Consider the following 26,103-nt stretch of genomic DNA (forward strand, 5'->3'; position numbering starts at 1 on the left):
CACTATATTAAGAAACCTAGAGATAGGCAATTCCTGAGATTGGCTTGGAATTTAGGATATCTGAGAGGACCCGGCTTTCTCCCACCTTTGTATTGTGCCATCTTGGTTGTAGAATCAGTGTTAACTCCCTGAGGGCACGGGGTGGCTCCAGAAGCTCCATGGAGCTGTTTCCACCTAGCGGTGTCTCCACTTTGCTTTGGGTTCTCTTGGCCAGGATTGAGCTACCCTTCCAGGGGAGGCTAGCAAGTGAGTGGCATTTTCAGCTAGGAAAAAGGAGGAGGGAGAAGTTGTTGAGGAGGTTAGCACAATATTATGAGCTCCTGAACACTAACCTGGTCAGGTATGCAAAAGAAATTCATCCTGAACATTCACTAGGTGGTAGGTTCTCATAGTGATAAAGTTACTGTGGTGGGCATGTGAGGAGGTAATGAGGCTAAAACAGTGTCTGGTTTCAAACTTCTGCTGGTTCTAGGAAAAAACCAAGACCAACAAACTATCTGTGGTCAAGGCATAAAAGAAAAAGCACTTTCCACCTGCATAGGCTTCTCTTTCTCAGTAGGGAGATCCAACCAGAAATAATGAAGTGTACACCCAACTATCAGCCCGGGCATGGATCTGACCAGGCCACCGAGTAGAAGAGGTGCAGGTGTTCACCCCTCCCACATGTGGCTCTGGTTAACCACCTGGGGTGACTTTGCAAAATATGGGATGTTTGCCTCCAGCCATCTGGTCTTTCAACCTTGCTAGTACATCTCTGAGTCAGTTTTTCCCAGGGTAACCACAATTGTTTTTCTTCTGGCAAGATGTGTCAAGATGGTTGTGGGTTCTTGTTTGTTTTCTTGGTGGTACCTTTTGCTTTGACCCGTAGAAATATTTTTCCCTATAAATTATTTTTAAATCATTATCATGTGACTTTGGGGTATCTCAGAGCCACTCTCAGATTGCATTTCTCAAGTTGTTTGACGTTTATGGGCATAGGATACTGATATCTTCATGGCAATAGTCTGTTGATAAAATTGCTGTGCCCTTGCATCTTAGCCCCATTTTTGCTGTTTGTGTTCCACTGCTTGGTTCTCTCGGGGGGGTCAGGCAGACTAGTGAATTGATTTCCCAGCATCACTAGGAATTGTCTTATAAAATGATACCTTGATTTATTAGAATGTGTGAGGTTATATCTGGTCCTGGAAATTAGGACTGGTCATCCTGCACTTGTTAATTTTTTTCTTAGTACAGAGGCCCAGCCAGCAAACCAGATTAATGAATGGACTCTTATTAAGTATCTCGATTAAGTTCTATAGCCTCATTTCTACCACTGGAGTGATTTTTGGTCTAAATATCTATGATACCAGTCACATTGAACAAACTCAATTTTCACCCTTGGCAAAGAAGAAAGAATTGGCAACGCTCATTTCCAAAGCTGCTTATATTTGCAAGTAATTTTACTCATCACTTGAATGTGCTTTCAGAACATGTTGTAATCCCAAATTTACAACCTTTGGCCCAGGATTAAGGTTTCCATTGGCAGCTTTCTAATATCATCCAAGCAGTTACCCTGGTATCAGTGACACACATCTGAGTTTAATTCCAGTAAGATTTTCTCTAATCTGTTCCCTCATATAGGTAGAGCTTTCCTGTTTTAGGAAATTATTTTTTCCTTTGGGACATTTTCCCTCCATTGTTTTCTTTCTCTTTGGTCCTAGGTTTCAACATCAATTCCACTTGAAGCCACACAAGTATGGCTATATAAATCATGTAAATTAATTGTGAAGTGGTTTTATGGAGTTTAAACCAATTACACTAGTAAATTCAGTATTGATTGGTGCTACTTTAGGGTCTCCTTATTTTAAGATACCATCTGGGCTAGTACTACATGGTAGCCCTAATTTGTAACATTTAGTTTCTATCTTTCCTTTTATTCTGATCACATGTTGTAGACATTTGCCTTGTATTTATATAAGGCTCTACTCATTTCAAAGTGCTTTTGTATTCTTGAGGATCAGTTGGTAACTGCCTCTTCCTTTTTAGAAATAGAGAAGCCCAGAGTAACTCCCTGTTACTAGAGTGAAGCAACCATAGAGAAGGAACCAGAAGGGTGGGGCTCCTTGCCCCTCCTACCCTGATTAGACCTGAGCCCTGTACCCAATCAGTTCCTATAGAACTGCCCTCTGCAGAGGTGTTTGATACTGTAGCATCATACATAATACAGATTGGAGGTAAATAAATATGGTACCTCATGATGATAGGAGATAACGTGATATTTGTTGAACGAACATTATTTATAGTATCGATAGAGCTTTAATATTTATTGTTTGATAAACAATCTAGCAAAGTCATCGATGTTTTCATTTTTAAAGTTAAAGAGACAATACAAAGCAGGACCATAAGGCTCACCTGAAAGGGTCTAAAGAGTGTCTGATCAAAAGAAAATGGCCCCAGTTCCGCTATAATCTGCAGTTAGGGATGTTGGTTTGAATTCAGTTGCTATAATGATGGGTTGGCATAAAGGGACATTACGGATGATAGGCTACATTCCACAAGCCGTGTTTTGACCTTTTGATTTTAATTGCATATATCCTAAAAGGACACATTTATATTTGCTGGTAATGTAATAAGAACTCATTCTCTTAAAGTTTTGAGTCCTCAATTTTATCTAAAAGTTTTCCCGTAAATATACTCTAAAGTTGTAGATGCAATTGCATTTGCTAGAACTGAATTCAAAAGCTTTAAGAAATCTAAAATTTTAAAAAAGGAACATATTAAATTTAAAAGGAAGGGATATGAGGCTTATTGTCTGCTTTTAAAGTGTTTAGAATCAAGGTAATCTAGCAGTGAAAGTAATTTCTCTGCTTCTCAGAAGCCTCTCTATAAAATCTATCTGATCATGTTTTTGCACTCTCTTTTAGTTTTGCTTTTAATTTAAAGGCAAATATTTTTATGTGCCGTTATATAGTTACCATCCATTTCATGATTTCTGTCTTCCTTCAGGATTCATTCTCTTCAGTTTTGGGGGTTTTTTTTTTTGTTTTTTGTTTTTTGTTTTTTTACAGGTAATGTGGAACACGGCTGTCCACTCTGAGCTCATGCATGACCACACTGATTATGGCTTTGAAAGCTGTGAAAGTAAATTTAATTGGAGGTGAGTGCTCAGAGAGTTTCATTTACACACGTAGAAACCAAGTGAGCCATGCATTTTTTGAAGCCAGCCACATTTTCAACATACTTTAGCAAATTCATTTACTTATTCAATAAATATTGAGTCGCTCCCATGGGCTAGGTGCCTTTTGAAAGCAGCTCTTCTTGTCTTCTGCAAGAAAGGAGCTGACATGTGGTGGAGAACAATTGAGTGTTCTCCAGAGCATGGAATGAAGGTTCTCTACAGGGGGGAGGGCAGCTGGACTCAGGGAAGGAATGACGGACTGCCGACATTCACTCACTGGAGTTCTTGTTGAATCTGCTCAGGAGTGTTAGGGACAGTTTGCCATAGTTACTAAGCAACTTTCTCAGTAATGACCCAGGTTTCGTTACAGCATTATAAAAGAAAAGCGGGATGCATATGTGAGCCGACTGAACACCATCTATCAGAACAATCTAACCAAGGTTTGTATGCTTTTTTTTGTCTCTAGATTTATTCACAAAAAAATTCTTTAATCACAGAAATGACACATATTCTTTGTCTAGTACAAAACAGCCTAAAGAGGAAAACAAAGTCATCCACTAAACTTACTCACTGTTTACATTATTTTGGTATTTTGTTTTCTGGTACGTCTTCTGTGCATTTGTATTTGTTGACATGCTATATTATGTGACAGTGTTATAATACTGTATCCTGGTTTCTTTACTTACCAAATGCATTAAAACTGAATGCCTTAGCACAGTAGGTTTTGAACTTTGAAAAGAAGTGGTTCTCTGCTGGAGTGTGCTAACTAGCCAGACTAAAATGTGGCCTTTGGGTATATCTTATTGTTGCTATTGTTTCTGTTATTTCTTCTGCAATTAATAATTAAGAAATTGACCTGTCAGAGCAGAAGCCTCTGTCTCCGTGAGCCAATTTCTTCTCTGTGGAGAATGGGTGGTGTGTGTGAATCAGTTGGCAAGGTCTACCCTGACGGCTGCATTTTAAGTAGGTCGGGGAAGTCCACTTGATTCAGAAATCAAGCATGTAAAAGGCTGATTTTGATGCCAATAGTGTGTTTATTAATTAAGGTCAGAAGCACTAGCTGTTCAGTTACTTAGAACAACCTTGTCCTTAGCAGTTAGATCTGCTCGGGAGACCAAATTATGGTTCAGAAGTTTGTTTGTATGAATTAAATTCAATTAAGAAAATTGGGCAAATGTATGTTTGTACCCAGTAAATATAGCTTGGGATGTTTTCCTTCCCCTGCTGGAATGCAATATGCCAGAAATGGAATGGGTTTTTTTTAAGAGAATTTATTAAATTGCAAGGTTACATTTCTAAAGGCCTTGGAAATGTCCAAACGAAGGCATCCAGAAAAAACTACCTTAACTCCAAAGAAAGGCTAATGGGTCCAGAACACTTCTGTCAGCTGAGAAGGCGTGTGGCTGGCATCTGTGCTGGGGTCTTTGGCATTTCATTTCAAACTGCCTTCCCAGGGGTGTTTTCCTTCTTAGTCTCCACACATCTAGGTCTCGTGTTGGCTCTGGCAGCACTCAAGCTTTTTCCAAAATGGTTCCCTCTAAAAGGGCTCCAGTAAGTGCCCCACCTTGAATTGGGTGGAGACATGTCTCCATGGAAACCACCTAATCAAAAGGTCTCACCCACAATTGGGTGGGTCGCCTCTCCATGGAAACAATCTTATCCAAAAAATCCCACTCAGGAATATTGAATGAGGATTAAAGAACATGACTTTTCTGGTTTATACAACAGTTTCAAACTGGCGCACTGCTCCAAAGCTTTCTCCACCTTAATCCTTAGATATCATAACTCTTCTACTGGAGACATTGACAAATTGTGCATCATTTAACACTTGTTTTTGCAGATAGCGTATATCCCACCACTTTCACCTGCCTTTGTGGTCTCACGTTGCAGTTTCTAAGATTTGAGCATAGCTTAGTTTATATTTGGATCAGTATATTCTTTTTTTTTAATTTAATTTATTTATTTTTGCATGGGCAGGCACCGGGAATCAAACCCGGGTCTCCGGCATGGCAGGTAGAAACTCTGCCACTGAGCTACCATAGCCTACCCTTAGATCAAAATATTTTTGAAGCTATTAAGCCACCATAAAAGCATTACCAGCATGTTTATAAACCAATTTTTAGGGTGAGTTACATCTATAGTTAATCTAATGTTTTTATATTCTTATTATTCATTGACCTTCATTTTTGGAGGGTGATGTTTTCTGACCTTACTCCCCAACTTAAGAGGAGGTTATCTGGGAGCTTGCAGTCTTCTGTGCACTGACTGTAAAAGATTCCAGGGCTGCCAGACATGAGCCTCAAAATACCATTTGTTATACCAAAACTTCCATTCCCCCTATTTTTTTGAGGGAGGGTGTGGACAAAACTAAAACTGCTTCTGCAAGCAAGAGATAGGAAAAAAACATTTTTTTAAAAAAGAATCACATTTTAAAAATATTTACAAATCTTGGTGTGGGATAGAATTTATAATGACTTTTTTCATTTTAGCATCTTAGTGTGGGGTAGGAATTACTTAAAGTTAAGCCAGGAATGCTGTAAAGGAAAGTAAATCTGTGTAATATTCCAGGAAATGAAAATAAAAATCTGCTCCATTCCTCCCCAAACTATTAACCTCGAGTTGTTGCACTCTACCCACACCTCTTTTTGTCTAGCCCCCCACAAGAAATCATTATCTCCTAATGGAAAGTTGTTCTGGAGGCTCATGAGTTGTTTTGATTTTGACCTTGATTCCATATGATTAAACTGTGCACATGTAGAAACAGGCCTGGGTTGTGGTATTTGGAAAGGAGGAGATAATTCAGAAATAAGCACATTCCAAAATTTAAAGCATTCCTTCCTGTGATCTGCTTAAATGGGTTCCATTATTCTTGTAAGTTGTCTTTATTTGCATGCCAGTGCCTGGTTCATGGCTGATAGGGGATGCTGGCATCCCCAAATCAAGGCCCTTGTACAAAGGATGCTGGTATAAGCAAATCAAAGTCTAGGTCTCCACCCTATCTAGCATAGAACTTCCTTGTCATGTAATTTTGTAATAGTATTTACCATTTTGTCTAAGAAAACAGATACATTGCATTTTTCTTCCCTTGACCTGAGTCTTTCTCTTTTGACTCTGTTTCTCTTATCTTTCTCAGCTGCTGCCCCTCCCCCAACACATCATTCTTTAATTTATTTTCATTGAAGCAAAGAAGACTGTTTTAGTTTGCTCATGCAGCTGGAATGCAACACACTAGAGATGGATCAGCTTATGATAGGGATTTTTTTTAGGTGCAAATTTACAGTTCTTCAGAGGAAAGGCAGCTAGCTTTCATCTGAGTTTCTCTGTCACGTGGAAAGTCACACAGTGATGTATGCTGGCCCTTTCTACTGGCTTCTAGGTTTCCAGAGCTTTCCCTGGGGCATGTCCTTTCTGCATCTCCAAACCTCTGGGTTTGAGCTGCTGAGCTCCCTTCTGACCTCTCTCTTTTAAGCCTCCAGCTAATTAAATTAAACATCACTCCTTATGGAAGGCATTCCTCTTAGCCGACTGCAGGTGTAATCAGCCATAGATGAATTTCTTTTTTATACTACACTTCAGGCATCAAATGGCAACCCCCTTACCTATGTATCGATTAACATTTCCACAGAAATCTAGAATAATGGCATCAGCTTGACTTGACATCCCCTAACCAGACATCCAAATCCTCAGTAAATGACGGGAAAGAGCTGATTAAGTTGCAACGAATGTTTTTGTTTTATTGTGAGAACTGGCTAATGTTTTCATGGTTCCTACTCCAGGCCCATATAGAAATCATCCATGGCCATGCAGCTTTCACAGGCGATCCCGAGCCCACGGTAGAAGTCAATGGGAAAAAATACACTGCTCCTCACATCCTGATTGCCACAGGAGGCGTACCCTCACTTCCTTCTGAGAGCCAGATCCCTGGTGAGTCTCCCAAAGGCATATTCTTCTTAATAAAAGCCAGGAGCAGTTTACTGTGGCTTTCGCATTTACATTTACACATCTGCCTATACCAGTTATGTCTCCTGAAAAAAGACACCACAAGAGAAGGTATCTATGGAACCTCCGTGTAATTGGTTAATGAGATGGCTAGTGATGGGGCTAAGAAAATATTTTGTCCAGCCCCAGGCTCAGGGAAAAAGAAGGCATATCACAGGTAACACAGTATCAACAGGAATCACTTCTTTTCCTTCCCATACTCAGTTTGTCAGATAGGTTGTTTAAGGTTGATAATATGTTTACTCTTTCATTTAAGGGAGAGAAATCTTGGAAGGAGAATTAGCAAATTGAGCCTCCTTTAAATGCATATTTTACTCTAATATGGGTGTTTTGGTTTGCTAAAGCTGCCTAAATGCAATAAACCAGAAATAGATTGGCCCTTACAAAGGGGATTTATTAGGTTACAAATTTACAGTTCTAAGGCCATGAAAATGTCTAAATTAAGGCATCAGCAGGATGACATCTTGACTTTGAAAAGAGGCCACTGGCATCTGGAACACTCTGTCAGCTGGAAAGGCACCTGGCTGGCATCTGCTGGTCTTTGCTCCCAGTTCCATTCCTTTCAGCTTTTGATTCTAGTGACTTCCTCTCTGTGTCCTGCCAGTCTTCTCAGCGTCTCTGGGGCATTTCTCTCTCTAAGCATCTGTGGGTCCTTTCTTAGCTTTCCTGGGGCAAACTCTGGATTTTATCTCTTAGCTTAGCATCTCCCAAAGCATTTTCTATCTTTAAGTGTCTATGCTTTCTCCAGTGTCTCCCTCATAAAGGAGTAAGTGGATTAAGACCCACTTTGAATGGGCAGGTCCGCCACATCTCCATGGAAACAACCAATCAAAAGGTCTTACCCAACAATAGGTCTTCCCCCGTATGATTGGATTAAAAGAACATGGTTTTACTGAGGGTGCATAACAGCTTCAAGCCAGTACAGTGGGGAAAGATAAAAGATCAATAAGGAACCTCAGAGATAGTCATATCTGGCCTTTGCATTCTGTACATGCAAGTGCTAAGATACAGGGATGAATAGTGAACATCTTGCCTTGTTCTTACATAGGAAACATTGTCCCTGTCCTTCTCCCTAACTATAGGACTTGTCAGGTCTTTGTGCATGTTGATTGTAGCTTAGATGCCTTTTGTACTTGTCTGAATTGGTGTCTAAAGATCCATGCCCAGCCTAAATTCATATGGAAAATTTGGGGTGTGTATGCATATCTGCATTTTTTTTCTTCCATGGGTAGAGGATCTATAAATTTTCACCATTTTTTTTTTTGTTGTTGTTGTTGCATGGGCAGGCACTGGGAATCGAACCCGGGTCTCCAGCATGGCAGGTGAGAACTCTGCCAGCTGAGCCGCCGTGGCCTGCCCTTCACCAATTTTTTTAAAAAATTTTTAAAAAATATAACAACACACAAACACAAACATTCTTAATGTATGATCATTTCGTTCTACATGTAATTCACAGTATCATCACATAGTTGCATACTCATCATCATATTAATTTCTTAGAACATCTATATCAATTCAGAAAAAGAAATAAAGACAACAGAAAAAAAGTCATACATACCATACCCCTTACTCCTCCCTTTCATTGATCACTAGCATTTCAATCTAAATTTATTTTAACATTTATTCCCCCTATTATTTATTTTTATTCCATATGTTTTACTCATCTGTTGATAAGGTAGATAAAAGGAGCATCAGAAACAAGGTTTTCACAATCACACAGTCACATTGTGAAAGGTATATCATTATACAATCATCTTCAAGAAACATGGCTGCTGGAACACAGCTCTACATTTTCAGACAGTTCCCTCCAGCCTCTCTGTAATATCTTAACTAAAAAGGTGATATCTGTTTAATGCATAAGAGTAGCCTCCAGGATAACCTCTCGACTCTGTTCAGAATCTCTCAGCCATTGACACTTTATTTTGTCTCATTTCTCTCTTTCCCCTTTTGGTCGAGAAAGTTTTCTCAGTCCCTTGATGCTGAGTCCCAGCTGATTCTAAGATTTCTGTCCCACGTTGCCAGGAAGGTCCACACCCCTGGAAGTCATGTCCCATGTAGACAGGGGGAGGGCGGTGAGTTTGCTTGTTGTGTTGACTGGAGAGAGAGACCACATCTGAGCAACAAAAAAGGTTCTCTTGGGGCTGACTCTTAGGCCTCATTTTAAGTAGGCTTGACCTATCCTTTGTGGGGTTAAGTTTCATATGAACAGACTCCCAAGATTGGGGGCTTATTGCTTTGGTTGTCTCCACTGCTCTTTTTAAAATTTTAACATATACATTTATTAATTTTTAAAAAGTATATAATAGTGGGCGGGCCACGGTGGCTCAGCAGGCAAGGACGCTTGCCTGCCATGCCCGAGGACCCGGGTTCGATTCCCGGTGCCTACCCATGTAAAAAAATAAAATAAAATAAAATTTTAAAAAAAGTATATAATAGAAACTGATGTTAAAAGAACAAAATAAAAGATGATTGTGGACAATGAGGATTTGGACACTTAGAGGTGGGTCACGTCACTTTAGGGAGGTATGAACCAAAAAGACTTCTAGGAAAGAGGCTCCTAAATTGAGCATGGTGCTGAGAAAGTGGAAGGCTAGAAGAACTAGTGGGTAAATAAAGATGTCTTTGAAGGATGGTTATTCATCCAGGTTTCTAATATCAAAATTCCGAAAGGTAAAAACCTGGTACTTAGACTGGAGTTAGGTTGGGGCCAAATTGTGTAGACTCAAAGTCAAATTAAGGAATCTGTAATTCATGACAGTGGTGGCAAATAATTATTAAGTATAAATATGTATACTTATATACCTATAAGGGTAGTGATAATTCTGGAAAACTAATCTGACAGTTAATTAAAGGGGAATAGCATAGAGGAGGGACAGATCAGTTGGAAGGATGTTGCATAGTCTATGCAGGAGGTGGGTGATACAGTTCTGAACTACAGTGTAAGCCACCTGAAAGGTGACAGAAAAGTTCACCTCGGTTCCATAGACACTTATTGAGCTCCTGCTGTGTGCCAGGCACTGGAGAACAGGCATAAAAGACACTGGGAAAGAAGCAGCAATTGGTGTATTTCATATTCAGAATTTCATCTCACTTCTGAAGACAGGATGTCTTTTAATCATGATGCTTCAGCTTTTAAAAAAAAAAGCAATCTTTGAAGTAATTGATGAGTTGGGGGGATGGGGTGAAAGATAAGGAATGAAATTGATAATTTAAGGCTTTGAGCCTGGATTATTGGTGACATGGTTCCTTTAACTGAAGTGGTAAACTTGAGAGAGGGACATGACTTGTGAGATAATGTTCAGGTTCAATTCTAAATATATTGAATTTGCAGCAGAGTAGAACTGTTGTCATGGGACAGTTAGATTTATGGAACTGGAATTTGGGAAAAAGGCCAGAACTGGAAGTATGCATTTGGACGTCTTCCACATTGAGATGAGAGTTGATGGCAACTTTTGAAGAGAACAGGGAGAAACAGGCTGGAGCAGAGCCAGTGAAGAGTCTGATCATGAGACCTACGGAGATCTTAGTTCCTTAGAGAGAAAATAAAAGTGTTCATTCAAGGAAGACTTGTTCAGCAGTTTCCCCCATGGAAGCTTTCGCAAAACTTATTAAAATAGCGAGTATGTGGGCTGAGAAAGTGTTTAGTTCTTGCATAAAACATTGTGATTGTTTTTCAAGAGAAAGTGCAATCTTATGTAAAGAAATCATGTTTTCCTACTTAGGTGCCAGCCTGGGAATAACCAGTGATGGATTTTTTCAACTAGAACAATTACCTAGGTAAGCTGGTTTCTTTCCTGACCACAGTGATTCATTTTTCTGCCATCTTTCCTGCTAACATTTCTTCTACCCATGCCAGCCCCAACCATTAAGTTTAAGAATTTCCTCTGTCCCTTCACTATTTATGACTTTGGCTATTTCACCCTCTAGTACCACTTAGTAGATGTTCTAGTTTGCTAGCTGCCAGAATGCAACACACCAGAGACGGATTGGCTTTTAATAAAAGGGGATTTATTTCATTAGTTCTTCAGAGGAAAGCAGCTAACTTTCATCTGAGGTTCTTTCTTACATGGGAAAGCACAGGGTGGTCTCTGCTGGCCTTCTCTCCAGGACTCTGAGTTCCAACAACTTTCCCTGGGGTCATTCCTTTCTGTATTTCCAAAGGCCTGGGCTGAACTGCGAGTGCTGAGATGAGGTATGCTGAGCTACTTAGACTATGCTACGTTGTGCTCTCTCATTTGAGCACCAGCCGATTAAGTCTAACATCATTTGTTGCAGCAGGCACGCCTCCTAGCCGACTGCAGATGTAGGTTCACGTATCATTGGCTCACGTCCACAGCAACAGAAGTAGGTGCCTTCACCTGGCCAAGTTGACAACTGAATCTAACTAAACACAGTAGATAACTCAGATCTTTAATGCTTTTGACCAGAGGACATTGAAAAATTTTTAGAATCAGAATCAAATACTAGGGGATTTCGTAGAATATATAGTGAAGTCCACCAGACTAAGTTAGCTCAAGTTTCAAATATGAAAAACAGAAACAAGTTTAAAACTGTCTTTCTTCAACTTGACAGGGAATGTTTGGGTTTGCTAAAGCTGACAAAATGCAATATACCAGAAATGGGTTGGCTTTTATAATGGGGATTTATTAACTCACAAGTTTTCAATTCTAAGGCCATGAAAATGTCCAAATTAGGGCATCAACAGAATGATACCTTCTCTGACGAAAGACTGATAGCTATCTGGTACTCTTCTGTCACATGGCTAGGTATATGGCCATGTGTTTTAGTTTGCTGAAGGTGCTGGAATGCAATATACCAGAAATGGAATGGCTTTTAAAAAGGAAATTTATTAAGTTGCCTGTGTACAGTTTTCAGGCTATAAAAATGTCCAACTAAGGCATCCAGAAAAAAATACCTTGACTGAAGAAGCCCAATGATATTCAGGGTTTTTCTTAGTTGGGAAGGTCTGTTCTAGTTTGCCAGCTGCTGGAATGCAACACACCGGAGATGGATTGGCTTTTAATAAAAGGGAATTTATTTTGTTGGTTCTTCAGAGGAAAGGCAGCTAACTTTCCACTGAGGTTCTTTCTTACGTGGAAGGCACAGGATGGTCTCTGCTGGTCTTCTCTCCAGGCCCCTGGGTTCCAACAACTTTCCCCGGGGTGACTTCTTTCTGCATCTCCAAAGGCCTGGGCTGAGCTGCTAGTGCTGAGATGAGGAATGCCAAGCTGCTTAGGCTGTGCTACATTCCGTTCTCATTTAAGCACCAGCCAATTAAGTCAAACGTCACTCATTGCAGCAGACACGCCTCCTAGCCGACTGCAGATGTAATTGGCAACAGATGAGGTTCACGTACTGTTGGCTTATGTCCGCAGCAACAAGATTAGGTATGCTCACCTGGCCAGGTTGACAACTGAATCTGTTCTAGTTTGCCAGCTGTCGGAATGCAATATACCAGAAATGGAATGGCTTTTAAAAAGGGGAATTTAATGAGTTGCTAGTTTACAGTTCTAAGGCCGAGAAAATGTCCCAATTAGAAATGTCCAATCAAAGGCATCCAGGGAAAGATACCTTGGATCAAGAAGGCCAAAGGAGTTCAGGGATTCTCTCTCAAGTGAGAAGGCACATGGCGAACACAGTTAGGGCTTCTCTCTCTCGGCTGGAAGGGCACATGGTGAATACAGCGTCATCTGCTAGCTTACTCTCCTGGCTTCTGGTTTCATGAAGCTCCCCGGGAGGCATTTTCCTTCTTCATCTCCAATGGACTCTCCGCTTCGTGGTGCTGTAGCATTCTCTGCTCTCTCTCAATCTCTCATTCTCCTTTTATAGGACTTCAGAAACTAATCAAGACCCACTCAAATGGATGGAGACATGTCATCCCCTAATCCAGTTTAACAACCACTCTTGACTAAATCACATCATCCAGGGAGATAATCTCATTACAGTTTCAAACATACAGTATTGAGTAGAGATTATTCTACCTTTATGAAATGGAATTTATATTAAAACATGGCTTTTCTTAGGGGGCATACTTCCTTTCAAACCAGCACAAGGCCCATGGTAGTTTTCTCTTCAGACTTCTTCAGTGGCTTCCCCTGGGGCCTTTTCTTTCTGCAACTCCAAAGGTCTGTGGCTGTGTGGGCTCTAAAGCTTTTCCCAAAATGGTTCCCTCTTAAAGGGCTCCAATAAGCAACCCCACCTTGAATGGGTGGAGACACGTCTCTGTGGAAATCACCTAATCAAAAGGTACCACCCACAATTGGATGGGTCATATCCCCACGGAAACAAAAAAGATCCCATCCAACTATACTGAATGAGGATTAAAGAATACTTTTAATTTCTGAGGTAGACAACAATTTCAAACTAGCATGCCATGTCTCCTGGTCTTTTTCTCCCGTTTTGTTGCTTTTATTATCTGGCTTTTGGTGGCTTCCTCTCTCAGCCTCTCTGGGCTTTTTCTGTCCTTTGTCCCCAAAAGAGACTCCAGTAAGAGTATTAAGACCCACCTTGAAAGGTGGGTCAAGTCTCAGTTGAAATAACCTAACTGAAAGGCCCACCCACAACTATGGATTAAAAGGACATGGCCTGGGCGATGGTGGCTCAGTGGCAGAATTCTTGCCCGCTGCTGGAGGCCTGGGTTCAATTCCTGGTGCCTGCCCATGCAAAAAAAATAGTAAATGGCATCCTTCTAGCCTCCAATGTTCTGGAGCAGCTAGAAGGAAAAATCTGAGATGATGGCATGGTGGCTCATGATGAACTCTGGCATCTGTCCTATAACTACTTGTTGAAGAGTGCTTTGAAAACTATTGTTTTTTTCTTTCTTTGCTCTGTATATATGTTATATTATACAGTAAAAACGGTTAAAAAAAAAGTTTAAAAAGATCCAAAAGAAAAAAGGGGGGGCATGGCCTTTTCTGGGGTACGTAATGGCGTCACCTATCACAGAGGGTATCAAGATAATGTGCCTAAAGTACTTTTGATTCTGGCTTCCAAAGCGGCTACTGCTGCGGATTCCATCTGTCTCACAGAAGTGCATTTTCTGAGATTGTTCTTTATTAATCTTCCGTCATGGAGTTTAGATACCTAGAGGTAAAAAAAAAAAAAGATAAGGAGAAAGACTGGCGTTTCTCCAATTTGAAAATGCCACCAATTGGAGGCTCTCTAGTTTAGAGGAATCCACCCAGGAATGGGGAGTGAGGGGGTTGGCAAAATGCACTGTTGGTCCAGAGACTGGCCTTTGTCTCCTGAGTAAGCTCTTACTTGGAGTCCGTATGGCTCACCTCTGCTGCTCCTTCCCTGTGAGGTGCCCATCTTAATCCTTGGATCTGAGGTCCTAATCCTTGTCTTTTGTAAAAACTTTCATTGAGGATGACTAATAGTCCAGTAATCCATGTTCACACATTTAACTTAATTCACCGGGAGTCACAGACAGTTAATTAGGGTTAAGCAAGGGCTTCTTTGCAGCTGCACAGCTCCAGTGAAAATGTCTCATTTAGATATTCAGGGCAGACAGGATTCTGAGTCAAAACCTCCTGACTGAGGAGTTTTGATAAAAAATAGGGCATCTTTTTAGATTCTCTGTCAGGGCTTGGAAACCCAGGTTTGGAGCACAGCCTTCACCCTCATGGTCCACCCTTTACTATTTGGTTTTAGGGTTGAATAAGATGGCACGTGATTACATACCTAGAAATGTGGTCATACATCACTATGTTTTGATGATGTAATGTAATCTAGACTCATCCTCAAAGATTTCATTAGAGCTATCTTTCCACTGCATATTTTAAATTCACTTGTTTTTTTTTAGTAGTATTTATTTTTGCATCACATAGTTGTGTATTCATCACCATGATCATTTTTAGAACATTTGCATCACTCTAGAAAAGAAATAAAAAGAAAAAACCCATACATCCCATACCCTCCCTGTCATTGACCACTAGTATTGCAATCTACCCGATTTTTTTTTTTTTACCCCTTATCCCACCCCCTATTACTATTTTTTTGTATCCTTATTTTTATTTTTTATTTTTTGGCATGGGCAGGCATGGGGAATTGAACCCGGGTCTCCGGCGTGGCAGGTGAGAATTCTGCCAGTGAGCTACCATTGCACTGCCCTGTCCTTATTTTTTTACTCATCTGTCCATACCCTGGATAAAGGGTGTGTCAGCTACAAGGTTTTCACAATCACATGGTTATATTATAAGAGCTGTACAGTTTTTCAGAAGAAATGTGGCTAAAGCCCTTTAAAACTAACTAGAAATACACTTCCCTTCTTCCATAATGACATATTTTGTACTTAAAATTGCATGGTGTTATCCTAGATTTGATCCTGGAACAGAAAAAAGACATTAGTGAAAAAACTGGTGAAATCTAAAAGTCTGGAATTTAATCAACAGTCGTGTATCAATGTCATTTTCTTAGTTTTGATAAAGGTGTTGTGGTTATGTAAGGTATTAACTTTAGGGCAAACTCGGCAAAGAAGAGAACCTCTCTAGTATCTTTGCAATTTTTCTGGAAATATAAAATTATTCCCAAACAAAAAGTCTATTTAAAAAAAAAAAAGAACCCTTTGCTCCCCTTTTAGCCGCAGTGTCATCGTTGGTGCAGGTTATATTGCTGTGGAGATAGCCGGGATCCTTTCAGCGCTGGGCTCTAAGACATCACTAATGATACGGCATGATAAGGTACAGTCTCTCCTTTTCTTTATGGTAATCAAAAAGAAAACATCTACAGTGAGGATTTTCTCCTCATTAGGTTCCAAAACATGGGGAGATCAGCTGGCCTATCTGCATGGAGCTGATCAAAGTTCCTTGAAATAAGCCTGTTAGCGCCTCCTTGGTGCCAGTTGCTGATTGATGGCAGTGATTTTGATTTGATCCAATTGACTGGTGGTGGTTAGGTCATTATCAGATATCTACATTCCTGTTTAGGTATAAGTATTTGCTAAATGGACTAGCAGATTAATTTCCTTTCCTGGAAGGGTGCATTGAGAAATCCCATCCCAGGACCCAAAGCATTAACTCACTTGCCCAAGCCATGGCCTTGTGAGGGACAGCCAGAAGTGGGACTCGGATGTGTAGACTAATGTTCTTGTTACTGCTTCATGCCACGTCTCTGAAAGCGCTAAGATCGTACCACAACAGCAGTATTTAATGATGAGTAATCAACAAACCACACTACAACAACCCATCACCAAGCAATGACAAACATGGAAGCTGCATTTTCTTATAGCTTTTATTTTTGGGGTGGGTGGTGGTGGAATGCTCGCTTTTCATGTGGGAGACCCGGGTTTAGTTCCTGGATCGTGTACACACACCCCCCCAAAATAAAAGCTTCTAATTTCCTATTGGGGAAATCCGTTTCATATGACAAGGTAGTATTACATTGTTCACAGTCAAAAAGGAACATTCTTTTCCTTCTTAGGGAGGCAGGCTAAACTCTGACTAACTGCCCCAAGGCTGTGCAGGCTGCTGTGTGCTTGAATTTCACAGAATCTTAGAGAAATGCTTTCACAGTTCAGGAAGGCCTCAGTAAGCCCAGGCTGATGTTCTTTGTGCAAACTCACTGCCCTCCCCCCCTCTCTACGTGGGTCATGACTCCCAGCGGTGTGGACCTTCCTGGCAACGTGGGACAGAAATCCTAGAATGAGCTGGGACTCAGCATCAAGGGATTGAGAAAACCTTCCCGACCAAAAGGGGGAAGAATGAAATGAGACAAAATAAAGTGTCAATGGCTATGAGATTCCAAACAGAGTCGAGACGTTATCCTAGAGGTTATTCTTACACATTAAGTAGATATCACTTTGTTAGTTAAGATGTAATTGAGAGGCTGGAGGGAACTGCCTGAAAATGTAGAGCTGTGTTCCAGTAGCCATGTTTCTTGAAGATGATTTTATAATGATATAGCTTTCACAGTGTGACTGTGTGATTGAGAAAATCTTGTGTCTGATGCTCCTTTTATCCACCCTATTCACAGACAAGTAAAGCATATAGAATAAAAATAAATAATAGGGGGAACAAATGTTAAAATAAATTTAGTTTGAAATGCGTGATCAGTGATAGAGAGGGGTAAGGAGTATGGTATGTATAAAATTTTTTTTCTGTTTTCGTTTTATTTCTTTTTCTGAATGTTCCAAGAAATGATCATGATGATGAATATTCAACTATGTGATGATATTGGGAATTACTGATTATATATGTAGAACAGTGTTCTAGTTTGCTAGCTGCCAGAATGCAACACACCAGAGACGGATTGGCTGTTAATAAAAGGGGATTTATTTTGTTAGTTCTTCAGAGGAAAGGCAGCAAACTTTTGACTAAGGTTCTTTCTTACATGGGAAGGCACGAAAGCAATCTCTGCTGGCCTTCTCTCCAGGTCTCTGGGCTCCAATAACCTTCCCCGGGGTGATTCCTTTCTGCATCTCCAAAGGCCTGGGTTGAGTGCTGAGATGTGGTATGCTGAGCTGCTTGGGTTGTGCATATGTTGAGCTCTCTCATTTAAGCACGGACCAATTAAGTCAAATGTCATTCATTGCAGCAGGCACACCTAGCCCATGAGGTTCACATACCATTGGCTCATGGCCACAGCAGCAGAACTAGGTGCCTACCGCCTTTGTGGTAGAATCTAACTACCACAAATGGAATGATCAAAATAGGAAAATAATAATAATAAAATTAAATTTAAAAAATTATTAAAAAAAAAAATGCAACCTCCAGTGGTGCACGGGTGGTAGAATGCTCACCTTCTATGCAGGAGCCCTGGGTTTGATCTCTGGACCATGCATCACCACCACCCACCCACCCCAAAAATAAAAGCTATAAGAAAATGCAGCTTCCATGTTTGTCATTGCTTGGTGATGGGTTGTTGTAGTGTGGTTTGTTGATTACTCATCATTAAATACTGCTGTTGTGGTACGATCTTAGCGCTTTCAGAGACGTGGCATGAAGCAGTAACAAGAACGTTAGTCTACACATTCGAGTCCCACTTCTGGCTGTCCCTAACAAGGCCATGGCTTGGGCATGGCTTGGGCAAATGCGGTGATTCTCATTCCTTACCTAATGGGGCGAGACAAGAGATATTGATCAATCTAGTCAATGTGTACTTCCAGAAACTTTGTCTTTGGACTTGAAACTTGTCATATAATTAACCCCTGGGAGATTGATGTCCTGCATAATGTTTTTCATGGGTCAATATTATTTACATTGTGGGAATGTATCTCAACAAATTGGAAGGAAGGGGAAAGACAGAGAGAAATAGCTAACCTGAATTTAATAAATGGATAACTAAATAAACAACAAGCCACAGCAGGTAATCAGTGTAGTAATCAGTAGAATCCTTGCATTTGGAAAGCTGGATCTTTTGGGGGGTGGGGGTCGGGGGGTATGTGGGCTGGGAATGGAGCCTGGGTCTCCTGCATGGCAGGCCAGCACTCTACCACTGAACTACCTGTGTGCCCATAAAGCTGGCTCTTTTACAGAGAGTCACATCTCCTTTGGCTTCCTATCCTTCCCCATCCCTAATACTCTCCCTGTCCCGGGACAACTCCGTTCTAGAACTGAACTATGAATATCTCATGACCTTAACCCTACCTGGGATGTGTGCATGTGTGTGATCCCAAGTTGCTGAGGCTAAGCTAAGGAGATTTCTATTTAGATAAGGAAATTTCACTAGAAAACCTTCCCTTAAAATTGTAGGGAAAGCAGACCCTAAAAAGGGAAGAGAATTTCTGATCCTAGTCTTACTGGAAACAGAAGCAAACTTGGGAGTGAGAAACATGATGATGATGATAGAGGCTAAAGGTTGGTTTGTCCATTTAATTCAAAGACAGGAGTTGATGAAATCAGCTGGCAATCTAGGGAAATAGAGGATTTATTAAATTTGAGCTCATAACATGGCCATGAATAAAGGAGGAGATAAGTGGGAGTATAACACTGAAATTTCCCTCCTGAGTTTGTAGCACGTTTTAAATCAAGTTTTGTTCCTTTTCCTACTACCCATTCCTCTGCTACTTATGTTTGTGTACAGGTACTTAGAAATTTTGATTCAATCATCAGCTCAAACTGCACTGAAGAGCTGGAGAATGCGGGCATAGAGGTCCTGAAATACTCCCAGGTATGACTGAGCCCAGGGCAGGGTTAGGTTCCAGCCCTTTGATGCCTGTCTGTCCTGAATCACACTTTTTACTTTTTGCCTCATCCAATTAGTTTTATAAACACTAACTCTCTATTGGTCCCAGTTGCTTTATTCCCTTCTAGAGCACTTGCAATGATTTTTATTTTTTCCTAAGAAGCTATATTTTACATTAAGAAATTAATGAAGTCAAGGTATCAAAGATTAGACCTCTAGTAGTTGAATTTAGAATCAAAACATAAAAGTGGTGCTTGAATATCTTACTGAGAGTCCTTATTTTCAGGTTCCTATATCTGTTTTTTGGAAAATGTTATTTATGAAATCTACTTTTAAGCCTACTTTTTGGCGTTTTTGTAGATGGAAAGGATTATGAAATATTTTACTCTTCTGGGAAATGCGTGGACTTCAGCACAATTCTAGAGCACTAGCCTTGAAAAACTGATTTTTTTTTTCATAGCTCCACTCCTTCAGCATAGGCCATATTCACTGAAGTAATAAGTGTGAACTTATTACTTGCTGTGTGTATGCAAAAGTGCTAGACCCGTGGTTGAGATTAATGTCAGAATCACCTTAGTATCTTCACTATAATCTGTAGCTCAATTCTTGTAACCCTGGTTCTTATCTCCTTTCCCTCACTCTGATTAGGAATGTCCAGGGGGACAGATGAGTGAAAAATACGGATAAAAAATAAACAGATGATAGGGGGAGCAAAGGTTAAGATCAACTGAGTAGATTGAAATACTAGTGGTCAATGAGAAGAGGAGGGGTAAGAGGTATGGTATGTATGAGTCTTTTCTTTTTTATTTCTTTTGCTGGAGAGATGCAGATGCTCAAAAAAATGATCATGGTGATGAATATACAACTATGCGATAATATTGTGAACCACTGATTGTGCACCATGTATGGAATGTTTGTATGTCAAGAATGTTTGTATGTTTGTTTAAGGTTTGACAATAAAAGTATTTAAAAAAAAAAAAAAAAAAGAATGTCCAGGAAGAAGCTAAGATTGTGTAGTGTGAAAAAATTTCCTGTGTGATGCTCCTCTAGCCCACTCCCTCCCTGTACTCTAGTTAAGAAACACTGCTTAGGTTTGTGACTTAAAATCTTATCACAGCATATGTTAAGAGTATTTGTGTTTGTATGTTGATATGTTTAATAAATAAAATAAATTAATTGAAAAAAATCTTACCACGTTTTTTAAGAAGTGCACTCTAAAACTGAACTATTATATGCATTTATCTCATAAAATTTGTATTGATCAACACTTGTGTCTTCCTTCCCCTAGCTATTATGTAAACACTGACGCAAGAAATAAAATTCTGCTTTAAAAAAAAAAAAAACACCTGAAGTATTATGATGGTGACATGAGCTGATATGGTGATTTGGGGCCACCTAGGAAGCTGGCGTGGCCCCAGGGAGGTCTACTGTTGGGGCCCTTTGGTGAAAAAGTAAATGTCTCTATTGGCATGTAGGACACAGTGGGTATAAAAAAGAAGTGTTCAGAAGTCTAGTTTAATCTTTTTTTTTTAATGTTCCAATAGAACTTTAATTATGGATCCTGGAATTTAAATTTCATATAATTTTCACGTCACAAAATATCATTTTTATTTTTATTTTTTTTCCCTCTAGCCATTTAAGAATATAAAAACATTCTTAACTTCACAGGCATATTAAAAAACAAACCCCAGCAGGATTTGGCCTGAGGACCGTAGTTTAGCCACGTCTGATTTAACAAAAGAGGAAATTAAGTTTAACGCGCAAGGTTAAGTGACTTGTTCCAATTGCTATAAACTGGCAGAGGAGGGGCTGGCGTGGTTCCTAGTCCACTAACTTTCCACTGACCCACCCTGCCACAGAAAGGAGCCACGCCTGCGTTTCGGGGACCCATAGGGGAATTCTCCACTCTGATTTCATTGGCATCGCCTGGGTCAGCTTCCCTTCCTGCCCACCTCGGACTCTGATGTGGTGTGCCCTCCCAGGCATCAAAGTCAAAGGGAAAAGACTTTTAGACAAACTATAATTACAGGCTGTTGGTACCCCTCCTCCCTCATTGTCTTTATGGCTGTTGGTTCTCTGATGCTGTCCTGTATTCGCCCAGCTAGCCTTGAATTTCCACAAAGTAGGCACCACTTAGCTGTTCATTATTCTATATCCTCAGGTGTCTCATCCAGGACTCTTCCTGCCAGAAACTTGGAGAAGAACTCAGTCACTAATAATTATGCTCTTTTCAGGCCACGATGTTGTGAGACAGGAAGTGGGGGTGGTCCACATGTGTGATGCATGTTCCCCCATATCTTGTTAAGAAAAAAATTAAACTTCCACAAGAGTTTAAAGAATTGTTTAGCGAATACCCCCATAGGCCCACCACTTGTTTCTGTAATCAACATTTTATTGCAGTTGCTTTATCAATATCTGTCCATCCATCAGTCTGTTTTTACCTTTTTGATGCATTCCAGAGTAATTTGCAGACATCGGTGCACTTCACCTTTAAACACTTCAGCATCATATCATTAATATCATTAACTAGTGTTCAGTGTTTGCATATGCTTCTTTTTATTTATTTTTTAACCTGGTATAATTTTAAGAGAACTTGGAGGCTGCTTCCAGAAAATATGAAGTGTTACCTGGGCATTTCTTAGTAATAGATAAGGCTTTGGTGACGAGAACTCACTAACCCCACCCACTTGTGCCTGGAGTAGTGGAAATAGCCAGGGTCCAGGCCTGGGTTTGAATCCTTTGCTCTTCCTTTCACTAGTGTGGTTCCTCTGCATGCTTTGTTGACGTTCCTTACCTTCTCTTCACATGTAAAATGTGGGTACTTATACCTACCTTGGGATAATAATAGTGAAAATTACAAATGGTAGGTGAATTACTTGGTTAATGGTAATATGGCAGAATCACGTGATTGAAGTATTGTGTCCATTTTCCTCAGCTATTTCCAACTTCACCCCAATCGCATACCTGGAAGTTCATCCAAGCTTTGAGTGCTAAGGTGTCACCCCCACGGGTGTTTCCACTTTGCTTTTAAAAGGCAAAGCAAAACGAACCCTCACTTGGAAAGCCTTCTCTGGGAAGGGTTTGATTCTGCCAAGGAGAGAAGAAGGGGCTGCAGCTTAAACTGGAATTGGGAGTGGTTGGAACTCAGGGGATTGGTGGGAAGAAAGAGTGAAAAGACGTAGGGCAAGTTCCGTGAGGTGGGAAGACCTGTAGCCCACACCCCCTGCAGCACCCTGGACATGACAGAACCTCTGATTAGGTGTTGGTGACGACAGCCAATGGGCATAAGAGAACAGATGTCGTGAATGGCAGTCATCTCCTCAAATGGGCCCTACAGTTTTTGGACAATAGGTGGAGACCTTTCCCCAAGTATCCTGAGTTGAACAGCCATCCCAAACACTGGAACCATTTTAGAGAGGTTTCTCCAAGCACGTGGAATGCCCCACCTTCAGTAGGTTGAATCTTAGAGTCATATTTAATTTAGAAAACTAACAATCCATCCTTGCAGTGTTCATTCCCTGTTTCTTAAAAAAAGTCATTGTCTTGACAGAACCACAGGTAGTGCTGATAGGAAATGATTATTTGGTAGAAAAGGAGTTAAGGCTCTAGAGAGTCTTCCCAACTTCCGGAGAGATTTTGGTCAGAGAGACTTGAAAACCATTGAAAAAGGTGATCTGGCTCGAGCGCTTCTACCTCCCATCTGGGAGGAAAAGAACCTGAGGAAGAGGGCAAAGGGAGACAAGGGGGAGCAAGAGAGGAAAACCTACATCTGGAATCCCTTAACCTTCTATCCCATAACCAAACATGGTTCTCCTGCTTCTCTTACCTCCCAAGCTGCTTTTTCCTGTAGCTTGTCTGCTGGAGAGTAAAACCAAATGGACTGTGAAAAAAAAGAATTCAACAAAAATAATTACAGGTTGCAACAAATCAATTGGAACTGTGTAAATAGCCTTCAGGCAGGTAGCCCAGTCAGGGTTCTGCAGCTTAACACTCAGCCCTCCCACGGCAGCTCCAGTATAGGTCCTGGCACGGGAAGAGCCCTGGATGTGAGTCCCTGCCCTGCCCTAACCTAACCAGCTGCATGACTTTCAGCAATCAACCCTTTCTCCTCCTAGTCTCCACTTTCTCCCCTATAAAACAGGGGAGAAATAATTATATCTACTCAGTATACCTCATGGATTGTTGAAGGTCGAAGGAGATAATCGATGTGAAAGTGCTCTAGAAACTGTATAGAGCTAGACTGATCTTTTTACCTTCTGAGTATCTCTTGACTCCATTCACTTCCCTCCATCTTTATCAGTCCCTCCTTGGGCCAGCTCTCACCATCTCTCTGAACTGCTTGCCATAGCCTTTTACCTGTAGGTCTGTATCCATTATAGCCCCCTAGTTTAATCTTGATTTGCTTTCCCCACCTTTTTTTTTTATTCCATTCAACTCATTTTATTTGCCAGTAGGTCAGGGAAGTTAAACAGACCTCGTCTGGCTTGGAACTCAGCATGGTCACTTCAGTTCCTGGAAGGTCACCCACCTCTACCACGATTGAGCATGTCGACTGCCTGCTGTGGGCCATTGGGCGGGACCCAAATTCCAGCAGCCTTAATTTAGGTGAATTGGTAAGTTGTCTCAGTCTGTCCAAAACATTCTTGAATCTGCTAGTGGCCTCGTAATCCCCCCCACCTCCTCCCTAGACTCCCCAAATTTGGGTGGGCTATATTGGATTCTTTTTATTCCATGGATCCAGTTTGTCATCAAATCCTACTGTTTCTTCCTTTAAATTTAAAATATATATATATAGTCATCACCCTAGATCAGTTTCCTGCTACCTCTAATCTAGATTGTCCAGCAGTGTGCTGGCCTCCTTCTTATAGACTTTCTTTTTACTTTGATACTTGTCTATTTGATGCTCGACAATGAAATAATAAATTTAATCTTCCCAACGAGTCTTTGAGGGATAAGGGTGAAGAAACCAAGAGCACAGATATGGCTGTAAACTCCCTGGAGTAGTATGTTGTATTCCCAGTATACTATAATAGAATCTTAAATACTTGTTGGGAAATAGTCAGACAAAGCCCTATGACTAGTAAGTGGCAGAGCTGGGTTTTGAACCTAATGCTTTCTACCTCCATAGGTTGTGCTTATCTGCTATGCTACCTACGTTCTAATTCTGGGGGATCTCTACTGCTTCACACTGGAATATATGCTCAGAGACTCTGCAGAACCAAAAAACTTGGGACAAAAATTTGACTTAATTATGGGGAAAAAGGTTTTGGTTAAGGGAAAGAAGTATCAGTATATTTAAAAATAGATAGTAAAGTTTGCTTGGTTTTTTAAAGATAAAAAAGTAAGCTCCATAGACATCTACTTCTGGTGACAATTCAGGTTGTACCTCTCTAAGGAATGAGTTGACATGCCTAAGGAGGAGTGCTTCAGTTTAGAAAAGTTGGCAAGCAGTGTTGTGAGTGGTCTACACAGAGAGAGCAAGTAGCGCATGTTGATAGCTGAATGGTTCTTTGTCTAGTAGCTTCAGTAGTTCTTTTTCACATTTACCTGCCTAGTTGAACTGTGCTTTGCAAAGTCAAATCTTGTCCAAATACCTCAAGGTTAGATAAATTAAGCAAAAGATATGAAACTTGCCAACTTTAAGTGTTTTTCCCCTGTGGCTGAGTCTTATGGTTTCCCAGAGATTAGGCTGAAGAGGTGCCAGCGTGAAATGAGACAGCTCTAGAAATTTCATCGGCCGTTTTGTGTAAGTGGACTAAATATTTACATGATGTCCTTTCACATTTTTAGGGTATTCAGACTGATGAGAGAGGCCATATCATAGTAGATGAATTCCAGAATACTAATGTAAAAGGCATCTATGCAGTTGGGGATGTGTGTGGAAAAGCTCTTCTTACACCAGGTAATGTTTCTTCTTTCTTTGAGTAAGGAAAGTCTATATGTTATACAAAGCAGTCCAGCTCTTCACAGTGAAATCAGTGAAAAGGATGAATATCTTACATCATCAAAATGATAAAAACATATTGAAATAAATGTTGGCTGGGTATATGCCATTTTCTGAATAATAATCATTTTTCCCTACAGTGCTGTGTGAAGATTGCAATTTTCATTTAGAGGATATGGTCACCCTCTGAAGAAATCTATAAGTTAGAATAAGAGCTGTATGTGGTGACAAACAGGAAGTGGCTTTGGGGAAGAATTAATTTAGAGTGGCATTCTTTTTTTTAAAATTTATTTTGTATTATCAAACCAAAACAACATACAAATATGAACATTCCTAACACACGAACATTCCGTGTATGGTGTACAATCAATGGCTCAGCAATATCATCATATAGTAGTATATTCATCACCATGATCATTTTTTAGAATATTTGCATCATTCCAGAAAAAGAAATAAAAAGAAAAAAGTGATACATACCATACTCTTTATCCCTCCCTCTCATTGACCACTAGTATTTCCATCTTAGAATGGCATTCTTATATGACTGTGTTGTCGTGTAAGATTGACTTCCCTCCCCACCCCTCAGCCAACTTACTGAGGTACCTGGCACCATTTCAAGCTCTTTGTCCCTCCCCCTGTCTATTTGTGACTTTACTCATTCATCCACTTTGACTCTACCCCATGGGCCCTCACCAGCCTTCTACCCTCAGGGTGGCAGCCTGCGTGGTCACATAGCCAGGGTCTTTTGGCTCTTTTAGGAAGTTCTCTTTAATGAAAACGAAGTTTCAAAAACTTTATAACATAATCTCGCACTTAAAAACAATGTCAAAGTGAAGACATTTTTTTTAATGTACCCTTCCGGTGATCATTTTATTTTGAA

General features: G+C 40.4%; 1 protein-coding gene and 1 long non-coding RNA gene across 4 annotated transcripts in view; one reads left to right on the top strand and one right to left on the bottom strand.

Annotated features, from left to right (window-relative positions):
• Positions 1–26,103, top strand: part of GSR (glutathione-disulfide reductase) — a 72,326-nt gene that overhangs the window by 37,306 nt on the left and 8,917 nt on the right. For both annotated transcript variants that reach the window (XM_077144432.1, XM_077144433.1), the window contains exons 3-10: positions 3,048–3,136; positions 3,528–3,597; positions 6,934–7,081; positions 10,879–10,933; positions 15,738–15,837; positions 19,178–19,264; positions 23,734–23,892; positions 25,070–25,181. In XM_077144432.1, coding sequence (XP_077000547.1) covers positions 3,048–3,136; positions 3,528–3,597; positions 6,934–7,081; positions 10,879–10,933; positions 15,738–15,837; positions 19,178–19,264; positions 23,734–23,892; positions 25,070–25,181 — 820 coding nt within the window. The remainder of the gene's footprint in view (positions 1–3,047; positions 3,137–3,527; positions 3,598–6,933; positions 7,082–10,878; positions 10,934–15,737; positions 15,838–19,177; positions 19,265–23,733; positions 23,893–25,069; positions 25,182–26,103) is intronic.
• LOC143669857 (uncharacterized) lies at positions 103–25,814 on the bottom strand. 2 transcript variants are annotated; one of them, XR_013169095.1, is made up of 3 exons: positions 25,701–25,814; positions 23,106–23,159; positions 103–263 (listed from the first exon to the last, which is right to left on the bottom strand). It is a non-coding gene; the product is annotated as an uncharacterized LOC143669857 (long non-coding RNA). The 2 variants fall into 2 exon arrangements; XR_013169096.1 differs by lacking the exon at positions 103–263 and adding an exon at positions 22,577–22,995.

The sequence above is a fragment of the Tamandua tetradactyla genome, chromosome 26 (genome assembly GCF_023851605.1).
Source record: "Tamandua tetradactyla isolate mTamTet1 chromosome 26, mTamTet1.pri, whole genome shotgun sequence".
NCBI classification, from domain to species: domain Eukaryota; kingdom Metazoa; phylum Chordata; class Mammalia; order Pilosa; family Myrmecophagidae; genus Tamandua; species Tamandua tetradactyla.